Here is a 20,329-nt window from a genome sequence, read left to right on the forward strand (position 1 = left end):
CTTTAGAGGATCTTTTGCTCTCGCGTGTGGGCAAAAGAATCATGGCTGCTTCTGTCTCCCTTTCGCTTTCCTGGAAAGTTCTCGGTCAAAGTGGGTTGAACCACGGAGGAGTTACTTTTGTACCTTGCTCTTGTAGGATGGTTCATCATCTTTTTGTCTAGACCGCATCATCTTCTCTGTCAAGAACTTCCATTCTCCTTGTTCAGGAAGGGTGAAGGGGAGAGACAGCCAACATTCAGGTAACATACGACCATCTCTGTTTGTATATAAGCCAAAATGAGCACACTGTTTAGGGATGTAGAAAGAAACGGCGTTGTGAGTCAAGGTTGCCTCGTCTACACGTACAGGCCCCTGACTGCGTGCCTGTGTAGACGACATGCACGTACAAGTGTACACGGACACTCATGCACATGCAGTCCATCCTCTCTTGTCTCGAATGCACCATGGAGCATGGCTCTGAAGTGCTCTCCGTCATCCACCCGTGACCTTTTTGTCCCAGTTCACCACCAATGGGTCTCATGGAATTGAAACAGACATTTTACTTTTTTGGCTTATATATAAACACACATGGCCTCCTGCCCTGTGCGTGGCACACAATCCCTAAACAGACGCCACCTAAGTGACAAGAATTTAGCAAAAGCCTCTTTGCATTCACAGGCAGTATGCTAAATGCTCGTATTTGGACACTTTTGCTTTCTCACCTAACCCTAAAGATCCGTTTGGGAAGAGCTATCCTGTGCTCACGTGGCCTCCTTTTGGGTCTCCCTGCTTCACGCCAAGTGGGTGGCAAACAGTCCTTCCACGCTGGGAGGAAGCCTGCGTGCAGCCACCTCCTCTCACCACTTTGCCCTCCCGGTGCTGTGCTGAGCGAGCCCACTGTACTCTTTCCCAGGACCAGGAACGACTGACAGGTGGGGAGGGAGGAGAGAACTGGAAAGGGAGGGGACACGGTGCTGGTCACCAGGGTTGCCCTCAGAAGGAATCAGAACTCCAGGATTCCGTAAATAAAGGAAAACAACAAGAAAGGAGCAAATGGGAACCAAGTTCACCCCCGTCACCCTCCGTGACATGCGCACCACACGCCCACAGCCCCACCCTCCCGTACCCACCTTAACACCTCTCTCTTCCCTCACTCAGACATCAGACTCAATACTAGAAAGTTTCTCATAAACATGCCCATTGCTGGAGCCATTGAAAGCCCTGGGGTTTTTGTTGTTAGGCACACAGGGGTTGGACTGGTTCCCTATACAGATGTCTTTCTGGAAACGGCCTGGCACAGCCCCGTGAAGGGCCGAGACCACCGGCTTGTTGGTGACAAGGGCACGGAAGTCTGGCCTGGCTTTCGGCGCCCCCGCCACCGTGGGCTGCCTGAAGAAGTAGGATTTGCTGCCATGGAGCAAGCACTGGTCGTCCCCGAAAGTGGGGATGAAAGGGTTTTGCGTGACCCGGTCGGGGTAGAGCGACTTGCTGAGCATGTAGCCGCTGGGGTTGTTGTGGTGGTGGTGTCCGGCGGTGGGCACTGAGGACTTGCTGTTGGCAAAGGTGCTCTCGCCAGCTGGCATCTCAAACATGTGGGCGTAGGGACTCCCATCCAGGAAGCGGCCCTTGTCTTTCAGGCTCACGCTGCGCGGGGCCAAGGCGGCTTCTTCCTTCTGCAGGTCCACGAAGGTGTCGTAGGAGTGCTGCCGGCGCAGTTTGTTCCGGGTCTTCTTCTGGGCCTTGGAGTTGGTCGGGCTCTGGGGGTACTTGGCGCCGGGGGCATTGGATGGCACCGCCACAGGGGCGGCCGGCTGGTCCAGCTCCTGCAGGGAGTTGTCCTCGCTGATGTCATACAGGTTGCCTGCTTTCTTGCAGGCCTCGCACCGGATGCACGCCTGCCGGCCCGAGTTCTGCCCGGTCACCGCCGTGGAGTAGTTGTGCAGCTTGGACGGGCAGCTGCGGCAGAAGTTGCCCCCGGAGCGCTCCTCCCAATCCACGTTGGTCAGGTTCTTCTCCCAGGGAGCCGGGACCCCGCTGACCACGCCGTGTTTGTCGCCCGCCCCATGCTTGAGGTGAGACCTGTTGGTACAGGGCCCGCCTCCGCTGACCGAGTCGCGCTTGAAGTCCTCGCTCTGCTCCTTGTAGATATCCGTCAGGTCCACGTGCTCCCAGTGCGGGGAGTTCTCCTTCGGGCGGAACTGGTCCAGGTAGAAGTCCCGGAGCCCTTCCTTGTCCCTGAAGTAACGCTTGTGGTCAGGGGAGCGGGGTGGCCGGCGGCGGTAGGCCAGCTCGATCTCGTCAAACTCCCGTCGGGACTTGGCCGAGGCCGGCCGCTTCTTCAGGCTGTCCTTGTATTGCTGCTTACGCCTCTTGGCGGCATTGCCCTCGATGTTTCCGTAGGTGACCGTGTGGGTGGAGATGTCGGACACGTCCGAGCGGATCAGGTCATCGTGGCCACTGTAGCGGTCGCTCTTGAAGGAGAACTTGCCGTACAGGTCGCTTAGCTGGCTGTGTTTGGAGGAGGGCAGGCCAACGTCCAGGGGCTTCTTGCTGATGGACCGTGGCTGGGTGGTGAAAGGCGGGTTGTCGCAGTCGTAGAGCCCGTCGATGGAGCTGGCGCTGCCGATGCTGTGGGGCCGGTGGTGGTGGTGATAATGATCTTGGTACACGTTGCTGTCCTTCAGCTGCAGGTTACCAAAAGTTCTCTCCACCTCACTGATGTAGTCGCTGAAGAGGTTCTCCTCGCACGGCGGGTTGTTGTAGGATTTGCAGTCGGAATGCGTGAAGCTGCGGCGGTGCTCGGAGATGTCGTAGACGGATGACTCCCGTCGGATGAAGTCCAGGGCGCTCTGGGGGGAGCCGTTCACACCAGACAGGTTGGCCATGTTCTTGGCCGTGCGGAGCAGGCGCAGGATGTTGGAGTGTGTGTTGTTCATGGTCGCGGTGGGGGAGTTCATCACGGACTGGCGCTCCTCGATTGCCACTCCATGGATGCAGCTGTAGATACCCTGGAGCGAGAAGAGGAGGAGACGGGTCAGGTCTCCAGCGAGGCTGGAAATGACACAGACAACACTCGCCCCTCCCTCGCTACTAACTGTCTCACTGGAGAAGAAAGGTCAGGGAAAACATGAAGCGGTCTTAGTATACTCATAGAACGGTGTGGATAGAAGCTTGCCTGATTTATCACCAGGATTGAGCCAGTTTCGTAGCATGAGCTAAGCTTAGTGGTCTGGCTCTGCGAGAGGGGACACAGCCATTCCAAGTGACTTGAGCAGATAGACTGGAATCATAAGACATGACATTCTAACGCCGCCACCCCACCACTGACTTGCATTGATTTTCCTTCCTAGGCCCAGGTTTCTGCATCTTAAAAATGAGGTTGTGATATCAATGGATGGCAAAAATTATTGTCAGCTGCCTGGACATCGACAGTTATGCACCACAGATGTTGGGGTTGTTCTGCCGCGGCCGGCCACCCTCGGCTGGCGGGATAGCACAGGGGAGCTCGGAGTTCACAAGAGCCACTCTTTTCCAGCTCTGACAACCTTTGAGTGGTTTTTAGGATTTTGGTCACCAAAGAATGGCTGAGCAGTTCTCTTCTTGAGCCAAGCATGAACCAAATTCACAGAGAGAGTCAGAGAGCCCTGGGGTCAAAGAAGGATTTTTCTCCCGCTGAGCCCTACAACGTGGGAGGGCAGAACTGGGACAGATATCAAGTACTAAATAGGAATAAATAATTCCCTTGTTGAGCCTCTCATTTATTCTCCTTAGCTCCTGGTTTCCTTCTTATACTTTCTCACTAGCTTAATCTTATCATACATAATTAATATCGTGACAAATTACTATTGATTGAGAACTCCCTGGTGCAGCCTTGAAGAACACCATCCAGGAGAGGTAATGGGTTGGGGTCAAGTCCCAAGTCAAGCTAACCTGCTAATGTCTTGCTCCCTGCCTTGAAAGGTGGACACATTTGGAACTTTTCTCCCTGGCAAGGGAAATATGTGAAGGGGAGGTCATTTGAATTGTGTCTTTGAAACAAAGGGGATTGATTTGGAAGGGAAGTTGCCCCGATGGATGGGGAGGAGAGCAGAGATTAGAATGGAGAATTGCAGTTAAGTGGGCAAGAAGAGAGGTTTAGGTGAGGTGAGCCTCGCCGTCCCAGAGGGCAGTAGCGAGACGCGAGATCTTCAAGGTAAGGTTACTTTCTGGTTTCTAACGCTTCTTGGTTGCGGCCAAGGGAAAGTGCTGAGCGTTTTTCCTCTGCGGAAGTCTTAATTGTGCTGCAGGTCTATGAATGGGATTTCTATTACAGGCCGCCAGCTCCCACTGCTTCTGCCAGCACCCTATCTGGGACCTTAGAAAGGACCACACAGTGGAGCAATGTGGCTCAGGGACCACACGTTCCTTCCTCCTGCTTGCTTACTGAATGGCTTGAATCAGTTCACAGCCAGAGAGGAAACTGTTCTCTATCACTAAAATACTATAGAAAATGATGAAAAGATAGAACAACTTAATGAGAAATCCATTTTCTTACATAACTCCATTAGAGCCAAAGTTAGTTATATCTGAAATCTAGACCTCTATTCTAAAAGGACATCAGAGGTCACTTCTCATGAATGAATCCCATAACCTTACTGACAAAATTAAAAGAAGCCTGCTTTTTTTTCCCCTCCTCTCTTCCCTGTGATCCTTTGTTCATATTGAAAACTGAGTCCCAAATCCTCACTTTGGACTAGAAACTTAGAAGAGACCTAAATAAAGAAGAACTTAAGAGTTATACTCTTGTTCCAATTAAGGAAATTTCTGGAATGTAAATTTTTTATGGGTCAGTACTTACTTCTGAAGGTCCTGCAAAGCTCTTTAACCCCCCATAACTCACACGTGCTTAAAACTGTGCGGAAGAGTGGAACTACCAATAATCTATCTTTATATGTCAGAATAAGAGAGATACATTACATTTCACTATTTGAATAGAGTTGTGATTTAAAAAAGAAAAAGATTAAATGATTAATACAGCCCATACAGAATTAACTAATGGTGATGGAAGGCATTTGGTAGAAGGCCAAATTTTTCACTTTGACAGATCTGCCAGTTCTTATTGAAAACCAAATGCCCAAACCCCACACACAAAGCTGTTTCTTGAAGGAAAAATAGTATCACCCGTTGTTTTTGAGCCACCTGAAATTATATCACCCGACCCCCTGGGGAAACGTTCATGATGTAGTTTCTGGCTTTAGCTGCAGAAGGCTGGAGTTAGTGCCTGCCTGGGTCTCTCTGCTTTGCACAGTGCTAGACTAAGCACTTCACAAGCCCCCGGCACCTCAATCAAACCACTTACTCTGCTGATGGAGAAGACCATGCCAGGCTTGCCAGAACAGACACCCATAAAGCAGTGCCGGAACTGCCAATAGAAAAGGTGTTCGCAGATGAAGGTGATGAGACTGAGAGCCATGGCTGCCCCCAACATGTAGAAGACGCCCGCCATGTTGTCAATGTCCAGCTGGCTGCTCATGACCTCATTCTTTTCGTTGTGGCAAATGCCAGTGAGCCAGAGAGCTTCCAGCTCCTCCATCTCCCCTGGAGACACGGCAGAAAGGAAAACAGGTAAACAGAGAAGACAGAGGAGCAGAGAAAGGGGACAAGAGGGGTATTGGGGAAGAGACAGAAAAACATGAGAGAGAAAGAGACAGGGAGACAGAAAGAAAATTAATAAAGTTCCCAGTAATTTTATTAATACCACTATATATTAACTCATCAATGTATTTGACAAGTATTCAGTGACAGCTTAATGTGGGTACTGCAGTGACACAAAGATATTAGGCATTACCCCTGCTCTCCATTATCTATCCAGTGCCAGCTGATATATAAGTAATCAATATCACTAGCAATATGCAGGGTAACAGGGGTTCAAATTCATGAGAGTAATTTTGTGGATGGGATGGCCTGTGGGTTTTCATGAGGAAGGTAGGACTTGCAGGTGGACATAGTAAATGGGTGAATTTTAATTTATTTGCAGGAAAAGGCACTCCTGGCAGCAGAAATGGCATGATCAATGGGAAGAAGGTGGGAAAACACAAGGCTTATTTGGGAAAGACATGCAGAACAGCTCAACCAGAGTAAAAGGAAGCACAGGAAGCCAAACAAAAAGGCTGAAGCAAGATTGCTGAGGGCTTGAGTATCAGACTAAGTAAGCACTTTGTATTTTATTTTGCAGATAGTAAGAAATAACATTAATCAAACATGAGATTCAGAAAATTGCTCTTGAAAATATGCAAATCAGATTGGGCTGGGGCAGGAGGGGCAGAGAGAGATAAGCAGAGAAACTGACTGACTCCCCATGGACCCTCACACTTACTGATCTCTTGTTACAGAGGGAAATAGAAATATTAAGAGTAAGGGGGAGCGAGCTTGACTCAAACGAGACCACCAAATTCAGACCTGCCTCCTTGTAACACCACTTAGGGAAGCTTTGATTAATTCGATTCAGGCCGGGGACAATAACCTTTATCCACTTCACTGGATATGAGGAATTAGCAAGGCAGAAACCCTAGACAAAAGGAAAATGAAGGAATCCACCTGCCCTAGAATGCATCTAATTCTAGGCAAACAAAATTCTGAACACTACATGAAGGTAGCTGCCTGTTCCAATAATTCCAGCCTGGCTAAAAATTTGAACTTTGCATAAACCAGCTAGAGCTTTGGCAACTTCTCCCAGTCATCTCTATGGCCATCCTTCCTCATAGACAGAGGCTCTGGTATTGCCTTTGGGTGAGAGCTACATGAGAATTTCAGAAGCCCTCATACCAACATGGCCTGTTAGCACTCCAGCTAGAACCCCCTCATTTCTATGTTAACCAAATCATATTTTACTCATTTCTTTGATCAAACCATGATTTTCCTAACTAGTGGAACAACCAACTTCACCAGGAGTCTGAAAATCCAGCTGTATTCTTTTGCCTCTTATCTCATCCCTAACAGCAAAGGTTCTGTAGACACAATTTAGAGAACCACCCGGCTGATGGCCTGTGGGGCCAAGCAGAGTCAGGCTGCTCACCCATAACTGGATTAGCTTCTGGGAGGCTAACAGGAAGGGTAGGTACTTTAGACAACAAAGTGAAGAGGGATACAGAAGACATGAGTATAATGAAATTGGAGATGAGTTGTTTTTTTTTTTTTTCTTTTCAAAGCAAGTTCACTGCTCGGTCTCCTGCCAGAATGATCCTGGGGAATGCCTTATGAGTGTTGTCTCAGAGGACCCAGTCCCTGATTCCTATGTCTTCTAGCTGAAAGAGCAAGATGGGAGAGAGGGAAGAATGGATAGGTGGCCACAAGTATACTTCTCTGTCCTTTCTCTGGACACAGAAAAAGCAGAAACCTTTCTGAAGTTCTATCCACTGCTCTGGCCACATGTGAGAAGATTGTTTGGAACATCTAATACTAGCTTCTCTTACTTTACCCCTGAAAGGTTGATCATACCCTGCAATCTTGAGACATACCTCCTTGACCAACTACTCTAATCCTCCCTCCCAAATTTCACCCAGTTATGGGTTGAATTGTGTCCACCTTCCCAGTACCCTCCACTCCTGCCAAATTCCTCTGTTGGAAGTCCTAATCTCCAGTCCCTTGAAATGTGACTTTATTTGGAAATGAGGTAATTGTAGATGGAATTAGTTAAGAGGAGGTCATCCTGGAGTAGGGTGGTCCCCTAATCCAATATAATTGGCATCCTTAAAAATGGCGGAAATCAGACATACACATGTAGAGAGAGACAGCAGGCATGTAGGGAAAATGCCATGTGAACATGAAGGCAGAGATGGGGTGATATGTCTACAAGTGAAGGAACGCTAAAGATTGCCAGCGAACCACCATGAGCTGGGGGAGGGGCATGGAACAGATTCTCCCTCGAGGCCTGCAGAAGGAAGCAACGCTGACACTTTGATCTTAGACTTCTGGCCTCTAGAAATGTGAGCCAAATTTCTATCATTTAAGCCACTCAGCGGTGGTACTTTGTTACAGCAGTCCTAGGACACTCGTACCTACCCCCAAGTTTCGTAATATACTGTGAAATACTTTTCTGGAAAGGCAGGGGTTACAGGAGTGGAGAAGAAAGAAGGGTTGGTATTTTGGACTGGCCATCAGAAGAGCCACCATCTTTGACTCACCATCTCCGAAAAGCTGCAGGATAGCAAGGTCCACCTGGCGCTTCCACCCAGAATCTTTTTGGATGGCAATGCCATAACCAGTGGAGGCAAAGACCTTTCCACTGCCAATGGTCACCAGCTTACAGCCTTCATCTCTGCCCGCCATGTAGTTCAGCACTGCTGCATCATAGATGAAGGCATCCAGTTTCCTGTACAAAAACGAAGCAAACAAACAGTCCAGTGGAGAAATTTTAGTACAAAACTACCTATGGAGCCATTAATATGAAGCGGTAGGGCTCTAGCAAATGATGGGGAGAACTGGTTCAAAGTAAGGCTCAAGTTGGAACTCAGCCAGAATCTAAAGCCTAAATCCCAGGCTGTTCTTTATGTGATTTCAGGTTGAAAGGAGGAGTTCTTTCCCTCACACTGGGAATGATGAGAATGTAAGTCGGGCCTGAAGCCAACTCATAAGCTGTGTCTGAAAGGAGAAGGAGTAAAAAGGAATCAATAAAAATAATAACCGAAATAATGAAAAGTAACCATCACGATGATAACAACAAATAGCATGGGTTAGATTTATATAACATTTTTCATTTCTCAGTTCATTACAGTCCAGAGTGGGGATAAGTGTAGGTGTATGTGTTTCAATAGCTGTGCAATGCTATTTTTGTGGTCAGAAAGGTTTCAATATTCTGTTTTGCAGCACAAGGAAAGAAATGAGTAGTCGGGGTGGTAGCAGCACAGGCTTGTGTTAAGAGCAAATGTGCACAACTATAGGAGAATCCAACAAATAGAAGAATTCAGATCTCTCAAGTTCCAAAACATCTAAGAATCTCTTTATATATTGTGCTTTCCAAGGAAGGAATATGTAGGGAAGGTAGTAAGACTAGGGGTAAGGGCAGGAAGGCCTGGACCAGTATTTCAAACCAACATTTAAACACATCAAAAGTAGAGAAAGAAATCCAGATATAGCCATATAGGTAGATAATATAGAGAGGTCTGCAAGAAAGAAAAGCATGCATCATCCCCTTCACTTTTACAAGCTAAGTTAGCTTTATCCCTCCTTGAGAAAAAATAAGCCTTTTCTGGTATGTTAAGATACAGAACATTTTCCAAAAAGCCCATGAGTACCCGATAGAAAAGTGGCACACCAAAAAACCCAAAACTCTGATATGATTGACAACTATGGTTGTACCAGGGGCCAGGCGACCTACCAAAGTCTGTCCTACGCCCAAGCTCAAATCCCGTCTCCTGGTATCTGCTGTGACTTTATGGTGATAAGACAGAGTCTAACAGTATTTAAGTAAACATGCATCTGGGTGGCTCTCTCAGAACTGGAGCCACTGGGAGGTCCAAGTGCTGCTAGTTATCATACAACACGGGAAATCAGTTACAAGACCCCTTCACCCCAAAGTCCCAACATCTATAATGCTCAATTATCTGTCTTATTCCACAGCTGTGGCTTCGAGAGGCCAAATGAATAAAGGGACCAATGTGGCTGGGATTATGCAAGCCAATGTATTTGCAGTTCATGAGCTCCTTTTAACAAACAAATACTTTCTAGAGTATAAAGCTGGATCAAAGAACACCAACAAAAGCTGGAATTGGAGATCAGTCAACACCTTCTGTTCGTTGTCTAAAAACCTTCACCATTTTCTTCTTTCATTTCTCCCTTGTCCACAAGACACCAGAAATATCATTTTCACCTTCTGGTCAACAGGTCTTCTTTTCATGCATAATACATGAACCTTAGCCTTGACCCTTTCCTTCTGCATTTATGGCTATTTCATTCCTGTTTCATGGTTACATTAATGCAAGTAGAATATAATTTCTAAAACAAAAATACATAGAAGTATATAATAGCACAGGAATCTTTGTGCACTGGCCTGCATTGTTTTGTCAAATTCAACTTGGAAATCCATAGAAAACAAATGCAGTCTTCTTTGCTTTAACTTTGTCTGGCACCCAAGCATGATATATCTGATTCAGTGTACATTTAATAAATGTGAGAAACATATTAAAGACTCTGAGCTTGGAAGCAGTTCTTACCCTGTTTTCAGGGAGAGCAATGCATCATCTACACCCCTCTGGTTGAACTTTCCCATGTAGGCATGCATTTCTGCGTAGTTATTGCGAATATTCCTCTCTGTGCTGCCATTGGGCACAGTCCCAAAGCGAAAAGGGGGTGAGAAGTCATTAGGTCTCTGGAACTGGAGAGAGAGAAAGAGAGTGAGAGGGAGAGGGAGAGAGAGAGAGAGAAAGAAAGAAAATGCTTCAGAAAATGTGAAGAGATATTAAGTTAGCATTCGTGGATTTATAATGGAAGGGACCCAACTCTAGTTCACCAAATACATTGGCCCTCACTTCGGAACAGCAGATGCTAACTGAAAGAGGACTTCAACTCGATTTAATACATATTGTTGAGAGCTTTCTATTAGCTTAATCCTGGATTTAATCTACAATCTGCATGTTCCATGTACACATACTGCACAATACCAGTGATGATGGGAGGGTGCAGCTTAAACGCAGTGGTTTAGTCAGCTTGATATTTGAAAATTGTGTAAAATATGTTTCCAGGCCTCTTAATTTAGGGGACTAAATACATTGTCATTGCACCATTTGAGGCTACAGGACTTCAGTGAGATGAGCTATGAGGTACTCCTGAAAATAATTCGTTGGGTATCAAATATATTTTGCTAAGAAATTTTCTCTTGACCTTCCTTCATGCATTAAAAGCCCATATTTGTTCTACATGAGTTATAGAATAAATTGTAAAATCAAATACAGTTTTAATTATGTTTCTTCCCTTGCTTAAGAACTGGGAGTGGATCTCCAATGCCCAGCATAACAACGTAAAATCTCCTGGATTTTTCACCTCTATGACATCAGCTTTATTTCTGGTATTGCCCTGCAATGAGTAAGTCTGTACATTGCTTCCTGAACAAATAATTTATTCATTTGTATCTTCATGGCCTCATATAGTCTGTCCCCTCAGCATGAACTCACTTTTCTTTTGAGGCCAATTCATGTCCTTCATCTCAAAATGTAACTCAAAGCAATTTCTTCAGGGCACCTTCTGTGAGTTCTTTCCTCCATCAAGTCTACCCAAAATGACTTGTTGTTCTTAGTTTCTATCATACTACAAATGCAATTATGCACTAAATGAGCTGGCTAAGTTCTGAGAGCTAGTCTCTGATATAGTCATTAAGACTTTAAGCTCTAGATTGAGAAAGATATAGGTTGAAGATCAGCTCTGCCACTTACTACTGTGCGATCTTGGGCAAAAAACATGAACTCTCTGTGCACCATTTACTCATTTGCAAGAGGGAGAAAATAATGTCTAATTTTCAAGACTGTTATGTGGATGAAAGGATATAATGTATAAGAAGTGCCTGGCAGAGCACCTTGCACACAGTGAGTCCTCAATAAAGATTCTTTAAATTTTTTTTAACTCATGTCTATATTCTGCATTCCCCAGTAAACTTCACACTCTCCAAACTTCCCATTCTGCTAGGACATCAGTGATCAGATAGAATATGACCAGAGTAGCTCTGCTGTACCTTGGCATAGGAAAGACACTGTAGACATTTAAAGTCCTCTTGGTTTCAATACTATACCATTGACTTTGGAGATATATTTGAAAATCTAACCTGCCAACTCAGGAGTACTCTGATCCTCTGGACTTGTGTGGGCTTAGGAGACTTTCTCCTTTCTCTGTCCCTTGACCTGAAAAGCTCAAGAGCTTCTCAGAATAGGGGGATTTCATAAACCACAAAATGTCATAGCACCAGGAACCGAAAATGCCATCATCAGTACGCAGAGTTGGCCATAGTTAAAAGCAGAGTCATGCAGTGGTGTTAGGCAATCTGCGATGCATCAAAAGACCACTACTTCCTGACTCAAAAGGCTCCCAGTCTGATTTACCACAGTGCTTTTTGCTATTAAGAGTTTTTGTTTAATTGGTTTTGAAAGGGCTGTGATTTTTAAGTGAATAAAAGAGTGAAAGAATTTTAGAGTTGGATAAGCCACTCAGGGTTAACTAGTCCAAACCTCTCATTTCACAGACAAAGACCGAGGCAAAGAGGACAAGTAATTTGCTCAATGTCACACAGTGGTAGTAATAGCTAACATTATCTGGAATCAGCTGGCTTAATTAATAGTATTCCTCACCGTCCCCAAACAGACAGCAAGTTTAAGTAAACAGGGATATGCTTTATTGGAAGAGACAGAATGCTACGCATATCACTGTCAATTATAACACTTCACTTGTTTGAAAGAAGGTATCCCTCAAATCAAAAGCAGAGTACGTACTATGGCAGGCAGAAATACAAACAAATGGACTCCCTTTGATCAAGGATTCTCCACTTCGCTAGGGCAATGACAGCTGATGTTCACAATGACCAAGATATTCTCGGGCCCAAAGTATTTTCTGAAACATCAGTGAAAGTTGAAACCATGTCCAGTTCAATTCCAGTATAAATCACTATGTGTCTAGTTTTTTTTTTTTTTTTAACTGGCAATCCACGTAAGGTATACGCAACAATTTTGATTAACCAAATGGAATCTGATGCCCGGAGTACCTCACTTCCTGATGAAGCTAGATTATGGAAGTACTACTCTTTCATAACCTTAAATTTTAAATTATCTTCAGATGTTGTTTTATAACTATGTCTTTGAATAAATAAAAACTAAAGAAATGATCAAGGACCTGAAATAGCCAAAGATGACTCTGCAAAAAAGACAAAAAGTTGAAGGACTTATAAGACCTGACTTTTAGACTTGTCATAAAGTGATGGTTGATCTTGACAGTGTGACATGAGCATGGATAGAATAGGAGATTATCAGAAGAGAGTAGAGTGCCCAGCCATAGACCAACACATATACGGTGCAAAGGCTGATAAAGTGGAGATAGGAGTGTCTTCAACAAATGGTACTGGAATGATTAGATTTCCATATGCAAAACAAACAAACAAACAAAAAACCAACTTCATTCCACACCTCATGAGACACAAAGAAATTAATGCAAAATGAATCACACACCTAAATATGAACTGTAATACTTCTAGGAGAAAATACAGAAAAAAGTCTTTGTAACCCCAAGTTACACAAAGATTTCTACATATGACACCAAAAGCACAATCCACCAAAAAAAAAAAAAGAAAGAAAAAGAAAAAAAAAGGAAAAAAAATCAGACTTCATCTAAATTAAGAACTCTTTGAAAGACACAGGTAAGATCATGAAGAGACAAGCCACCGATGGAGAGAAAATATTTGAAAATCGATTAAAACTATTAAAAATCTAAAGGAAATGAATGATAACAGAGCAAGGCTCAGAGTGAAAGCATCCTTCAGAAGAAAACAATCAGAGGAACCAGCAAGCACTGAAAGAATGGGAAAGCCCAGTCCTTGGAAAGCACTGGTCTTGGAGGCAGATAATTTGTGTTTGGCTTCTAGTTCTGACCAGCTGTGTGAACATGGGCAAGTTACTAAAATTCACAGAGCCCCATTTTTCTGGAAGCATTATTTTTTATTAATAATAAGATAAATATAGGAAATCACTCAACACGATATCTGGCACATGGTGAATTCTAAAAATCATTAACTGCTTCTGTGAGGATGCAACTTTTAATATCTAAAATTGTCTTATGTTAGCCAGTGTTTCCTAAGATGAAAAACTCTTATTCTCTAATTTGTTCCTTAAACAAGGCCAGCTCTGGGGACCAAGAATGTGAGTGCACTGCCCCAGAATTAGCCAAAGCAGAGGCAGAAGTGAGCTTGGCTTTTTCTTTGAAAATTCTTGTCCCAGCTTGTGAGGCTTAAATAAAACTCAGATTTAAACAAAACAAAACAAAAAAACTGTCATTGGGACTTGAACTTGACTAGAATTCATGGCCACAAGGCCTGTGGGGAAGAAGGAAAGAATAATCTTCCCAATACCTCGACGCTTCCACTAAATGCCCTGTAATAAAACTTACCCCAAGTGGTGAGGCATTATATGGCACTTGTTTAACCTGAATGGTAATCAATGCTCTCTGGGGTTTTGGGAGGGAGTAACATTTTGTACTGTCAAGAACCAAGAGTCTTAAAATCCATAGAACAGGGAGGACCCCAAGAAACAATTTTTAGAAAAAAATTAAAAAGCCTAAATACACTTAGGAGACTGTCATTAGACTAAAAAGCTCCGTCTGATTTTTTTTACTTATAATAAATATTTTATTTTTTTATTTTTATTATAACTCTTATAATAATTTTTTATTATGTTATGTTAGTCACCATACAGTACATTCCAAGTTTTTGATGTAATGTTCCATGATTCATTAGTTGCGTATAACACCCAGTACACCATGCAATACGTGCCCTCCTCACTACCCATCACCAGCCTATCCCAATCCCCCACCCCTCCCCTCTGAAGCCCTCAGTTTGTTTCCCAGACTCCATAGTCTCTCATGGTTCATTCCCCCTTCTGTTTACCCCCCGTCTGATTTTACAGTAGGGACTTTACCACAGTATTCCTTACTGGCCACCTTTGGCCATTACAGGGCTTCCTTGAACTTGGAATCTTTTTCCAGAGTTACCCAGACTGGGACTATAAAAACAGATTTAGATAGAGCAATAAAAATACAGAAAGAAAGGAACCTTAAGGATCAGCCCCACTTCACAGGTGAGGAAACTGAAGCCCTGAAGAGGCCAGGTAAGTTGTTCAAGGCCACGTGGGGAAGCAGGAGGACAGGCTGAGGCTTGAGCTCTGGGAGCCGAGCCTTCCCACCGCCGGCTCAGATGCTGGCTGACTAGCCCTAGACTGCTCACTGGGAGGGAAGCTGCACGCTCTAAGTGGGGCCCCATGGGAGGGTTTCCTTCCCTTTCTGGCACATCTAATGCTGACTCACACTCACCCTGTGGAATCAACACACGGCTTCCAGCAATTACTGTAGGCACGCACTTACAAAAGGGCAAAACCATGCCGAATGGACCGAGAACTGTAATCTCACTCGATCCTCCTGGGCAGCGGCAGGGAAACAGAATTCGGCCCTCTTAGCTGTTCAGACCATCACCTCAGTCCCCATCTTAATAACCTCCAAGTGAATTAGTTTTGGCAGCCGTGCCAGGAGAAAGGTGCTAGGGGGCCAGGAGTAAAGGTCCCTGCCCCACCCAAAGACGATAGGACTGGGGGGTCCTGGGGCTGCCGTGGCTGCCACCTTCCCAATAGAGAGTCTCTCATACAGCCTGTTGCAGAGAGAAGGGGAAAGGGAAGTGGAGACCTGGTCCATTTCGTTTTATTTATTCAATAAATACATAAACTTATTTTCGTATGTATAAGGCATTATTAATTCACTCATAGCGGTTACTCACATCCAACACCCATGTATTTGCTCGTAATAACTCACATTATCTCCTTTAACCGTAATAATTAAAATGCATCAATTCATTTGGTAAATATTTGCTGAGCATCTATTAGTATAGAGGACTGTATTAAGAACTAAGGATACAAAGATGAAAAAAAAAATCCAGCTCTGTTTTCAGGAGATTTAACTATTAGAGAGTCAGAGATTTAAACGTTCATTCATTTTTTCATTCATTCCTTTTTTCTTTCATTCCCAAAGATACTCAGCAAGGATTTACTGGCCTCTGCCCTGCACACATCTCTTATGGTGCTGGGGCCACAGTATTTAGAAGAATAAGATCTTGCCTTTAGAGAGCTTACATTGTAAAGGAGGGAGGCAAATAATAAGTACCCCCCCTCTTTAAATGCAGTGGACTAACAGACAACCACAAATTCTTTGCTACTCCTCCCACTCAGAGGTCAGGTCTATGTTCCCTCTCCCCTTGATTATTCTGGCCTTGCGTCAGTGACTTGCTAGGCCAGTAGACTGTGCAGAAGTAACATTCTGGAACTTCTGAGGCTAAGTCATAAGCAGCTTTCAGTTTCCACGTGGGCCTCCTGGAACCTTGCTTCCATGGAAGTAATCCACTCTGTAGAAAGTCCAAGGACCCCAAGGCCACCGTGGAGCCATCACAGTCCCGTTGCAGTTGCAGCCTAGCCCAGGCTTCCGATCATTCCAGTCAGGGTGCCAGATAGGAGACGAAAGCCATTGTGGATGCTGCAGCCCAGCCCAGCCACCAGATGACTACCCTGTCACCTCAGCTGATGTCACATGGAGTAGAAGGATCACCCAGTCGAGCCCTGCCCAAATATATGACCCCCCCCCAATAGTCAAATACCATGAAATGGTTCTTGCTCCAAGCCACTGAGTGTTGGGGTTAGTTTGCTGAGCAGCAATAGATAACAGGACCACAGACAATTTCATGGAGTGAAAACGAAGTGCTAGGAAGACGCTGAAACAGCTGTTAGATAGGAAAAAGTCTAACTGGTAGAAGGACAAGTTCACACTGGCTGTCCTGCAAAGGCCTCTCTGAGAAGGTGGCATCTGAAAGAAGACTGGCATGACGCAAAGGAACCAGGCATGCAAGGACCAGGGGAACGTGTAGCAGCATCAGGGAACAGCAGGCACCGAGGCCTGACCAGGGGATGAGCTCGGGGTGGTGAATCACGTGATGCGTGTTATGCAACAGTGTGCCTACACAGCAGCGGAAGCACGGAGCACAGGGCACGGTCCTCAACAGCAGTCCAGAAAATGCAGCACGGGGGTCAAGACTAGAAGGGAGAGCCTTCCGGTTGGACAAGAGGAGCAAAAGGGTTTCTAGACAGTGACAAGTGTGCAAAGACATTGGGCAGTGAGAGAGTTTGGGCATGACTGGAGATCATGGCCCGTGTGTCATTGTCAGAACCTAATAGATGTGGCCGTGGTAACGGGAGGCTGACATGGCTGAAGACAGAGACAGGGCCTGGGTCACAAAGGGACTTGAATTCTGTACAAAGTTTAGAGTTCATGTTCTAAGGGAGAAGAAAGACCAGAGCCTCTGGAGCCAAATTGTCTGCATTCAATCCTTGCTCTGCTGCTGGAGAGCTGTGTGACCTGGAGAACTTCACTTAACTTCTCTGTGCCCCAGGTTCCACATTTGTACAGGAGGGCTAATAATAGCACCTACCTCATAAGGTTTCTTAGTATTCAAGCAGTTAATCTGGGCAAAATGTTAGCACAGTGCCTGGCACATGATAAATACACCATATTAGCTATTATTGCTATCATTATTATTACTGTTACTGTCATCATCATCGTTACCAGAAGTAACTGAAGAATTCTGGCGGTGTGTCAAGAGTGGGTTTTTGTGTGAGAAAGAGCCCAGACGTGTCAGCATGAAGAACAGGTCAGAGGATGAAGATAGGGGCGGAGCAGGACTTGAGCCCCCACAACAGTCTGGACAACAGGGCGAGTAAGGAGGAACAGGAGAAGCATCACCAGACACTGGCCCTTCCATCCAAGACTATGAAAGACGACAGGTGCACCACAAGGTAAAACAAAAGACCACACAGGCATGGACCAGAGCCGCTGGAATTCCGAAAGAGAAAGGCTGCAACCAGCCTGGAGGGCTTTGTGGAGGAGGCTGGATTTAAGCTGGCAGGAAGGATGGTGATGGGAAGTTAACATCCATTTACACGGCAAGAACCCCTCCGCTTGAAGACCCCTCCTTCAACACTCCTTAGTTTCCATGGTGAGTTAGGAAACATATTCCCAGAGAAGTCTTTGAGGCCATGACGCCAGGAGAAAGAGCAGCGTCTGAAAACAAAACAAAAACCCTCCTAAATGTGGACCGTGTGCTGGGTTTTGTGCTGAGCACCAGACAAAGCCCAGCAAGGCTAATTAGAGTTAGATCTTGTGAAGAACAGCAACTCTCCTAACATGGAGAAAGTGGCAAGAAAATGCCTTCTGGGGTAGTTGGCTGGCCTGAAAAATGGTTCTCATTCCATGGGAGTCTGGTCAGCATGTGCAGATCAGCACAAACCAGCACCACGACCTTGCGGGCATGGGTACCGTACGTCCTGCTTGCAGGGTCCAGCCACATGGGACACAGAATTTGGGGGCTTTTGTCTTCAAAGCTTGACAATCCTACACATAAATATTCATCCCATTCTGCCCTGCTTTTACATTTGAATCACAAGAAAGAATCAATGTCCAAATGCCACTCAGCCTTCCAAGGCACCAGCGGGAAAAGGTGGAACGGCTTCACGTCCAGGGGTGGCGTTTGGTCTGTGCTACTAATTATGAGGCTGTGGCAGAACATCAGAATCCCGAAGGGACCACTTTTTTACTTCCCCAGCGCCCCCCATTATCATTCTCATTACCATGCATACCCTGTTTCACCACTTCTTTTATTACTTTTACTATTTTTATGAAATTTGCTCTTCATTCATTCATTTTATTTTTATTTTTTTTTTTTAAAGATTTTATTTATTTATTTGACAGAGATAGAGACAGCCAGTGAGAGAGGGAACACAAGCAGGGGGAGTGGGAGAGGAAGAAGCAGGCTCATCGGAGGAGCCTGATGTGGGGCTCGATCCGATAACGCCGGGATCACGCCCTGAGCCGAAGGCAGACGCTTAATCGCTGTGCCACCCAGGCGCCCCCATTCATTCATTTTAAATTGTGGTAAAAGTATAAATTTATAAACATAAAATTCAGTGTTAAATTTGTTTTAGTTTTATTTTTTTAAAAGACTTTATTTATTTTAGAGAGACGGAGCATGTGAGCAAGGGGGAGGGGCAGAGGGAGAGGGAGAGAATCTCAAGCAGACTCCTCGCTGAGCACAGAGTCCCACAAGGTGGCTCGATCCCCTGACCCTGAGATCATGACCTGAGCTGAAATCAGAAGTCAGAGGCCTAACCGACTGGGTACCCCCGGCGCACCTTTTCATTTTAAATATCTATAAGTGTACAGGACCGTGGCACGAAGCACAATCACACTGTTGCCACCGTCACCACCACCCATCTGTTTATCTCCCCCACTCGAACGACACCCCTGTGAAACACTAAATCCCCATTAGTCCAATGAATTTTAACTACATGCAGAATCCCGCAACCACAAGCACAATCAGGACACAGAACAATTCCATCGTCCCCCGGAACTCCCTCCTGCTACTCCTCTACCTTCCCCTCCCCCGCCTTCAACCTCTGGCGACCACTGATCTGTTCTGTATCATCATAAATTTCGTCTTTTCCAGGATGTCCTATAACTGGAATCACACAGGACATAACCTTCTGAGATGGGTTTCTGTACTTGGAACAGTGCCCTTGAGACGCATCCGTGCGCTGGCGTGTAACTGTAGGTCATTCCTTTCTATTGCTGAGTCGAATTGCATTGCATGGATGTGTCAGCTTGTTTCTCCACTTATCCATGTAAGGACATTTAGGTTACCTTCCGTTTGGGGTAATTACAAAAAGAGCAGCCGTAACATTTCTGTGCAGGTTTCTGTGTGAACATAAACTTTCATTTCTCTAAGGTAAACATCCAGGAGTGGGAGTGCTGGGTCATAAGCTCCATCCCCTGCTCAAAGTGCAGCTCTTTTTGCATCTTTTCTCTCTTTTGTTATTTTTTTAAATTATTTTTTTAATTTTTATTTTATTAATTTTTTTAGAGAGGGAGAGGAGGGGGGAAGGGGAGAGGAAGAGGGAAAATCTTAACTTAAGCAGGCTTCATGCCCAGCACAGAGCCTGATGTGAGGCTCGATCTCACAACCCTGAGATCATGACCTGAGCCGAAACCAAGAGTCAGATGCTTAATTGACGGGGCCACCCACGTGCCGCATCTCTTCTCTCTTTTGATCTTCCCAATTTCCCCATGAGCTACAAAGTAAGTACAGCAACTATTATTATTATTTTGTCGGCTACTCAATAGTCCTATAATCATAGTCTACAGCCTAATGAGGATGAAGCGGGTATGTGCGTGTGACTTCAGACTCTGCACAATGTTTGAAGACGGGAGGAGGTGGCTGGAGAAAGCAGCCTCCCTCCCCCACCGCCATGGTCCTTGTTTGCCCAAAGGGAGAAGGTCACATGGTTGTATATACACTAGGCTTTCTGAAGGCATGATCTTCCTCACTGTTCCACGCCCCATCAATGCTTGGGACAGATGGGACAAAGAGGCAGTCTGTGCTTACACTCACCGGACAATTTAATGATAAAACAGTACGTGGATACGTGGGGGAGGGGCTCCAAAGACTGAATTAAATCTGAGCTCCAGCACTTACTGGTCACTTAATAACACAACTTAATCAACAAACCAATTAGTTTTGAAACTGAATTTCAACTATATT

General features: G+C 45.3%; 1 protein-coding gene across 1 annotated transcript in view; it reads right to left on the bottom strand.

Annotated features, from left to right (window-relative positions):
- Positions 1-233: 233 nt before the first annotated feature.
- The window catches only part of GRIN2B (glutamate ionotropic receptor NMDA type subunit 2B), a 420,098-nt gene continuing 400,002 nt past the window's right edge, over positions 234-20,329 (bottom strand). Inside the window, exons 11-14 of the mRNA XM_034645464.1 lie at positions 10,170-10,330; positions 8,142-8,329; positions 5,318-5,556; positions 234-2,987 (exon numbers count right to left, since the gene is read on the bottom strand). Of these exons, the coding sequence (XP_034501355.1) occupies positions 1,134-2,987; positions 5,318-5,556; positions 8,142-8,329; positions 10,170-10,330 (2,442 nt within the window). The 3' untranslated portion in view covers positions 234-1,133. The remainder of the gene's footprint in view (positions 2,988-5,317; positions 5,557-8,141; positions 8,330-10,169; positions 10,331-20,329) is intronic.

The sequence above is a fragment of the Ailuropoda melanoleuca genome, chromosome 16 (assembly GCF_002007445.2).
Source record: "Ailuropoda melanoleuca isolate Jingjing chromosome 16, ASM200744v2, whole genome shotgun sequence".
NCBI classification, from domain to species: domain Eukaryota; kingdom Metazoa; phylum Chordata; class Mammalia; order Carnivora; family Ursidae; genus Ailuropoda; species Ailuropoda melanoleuca.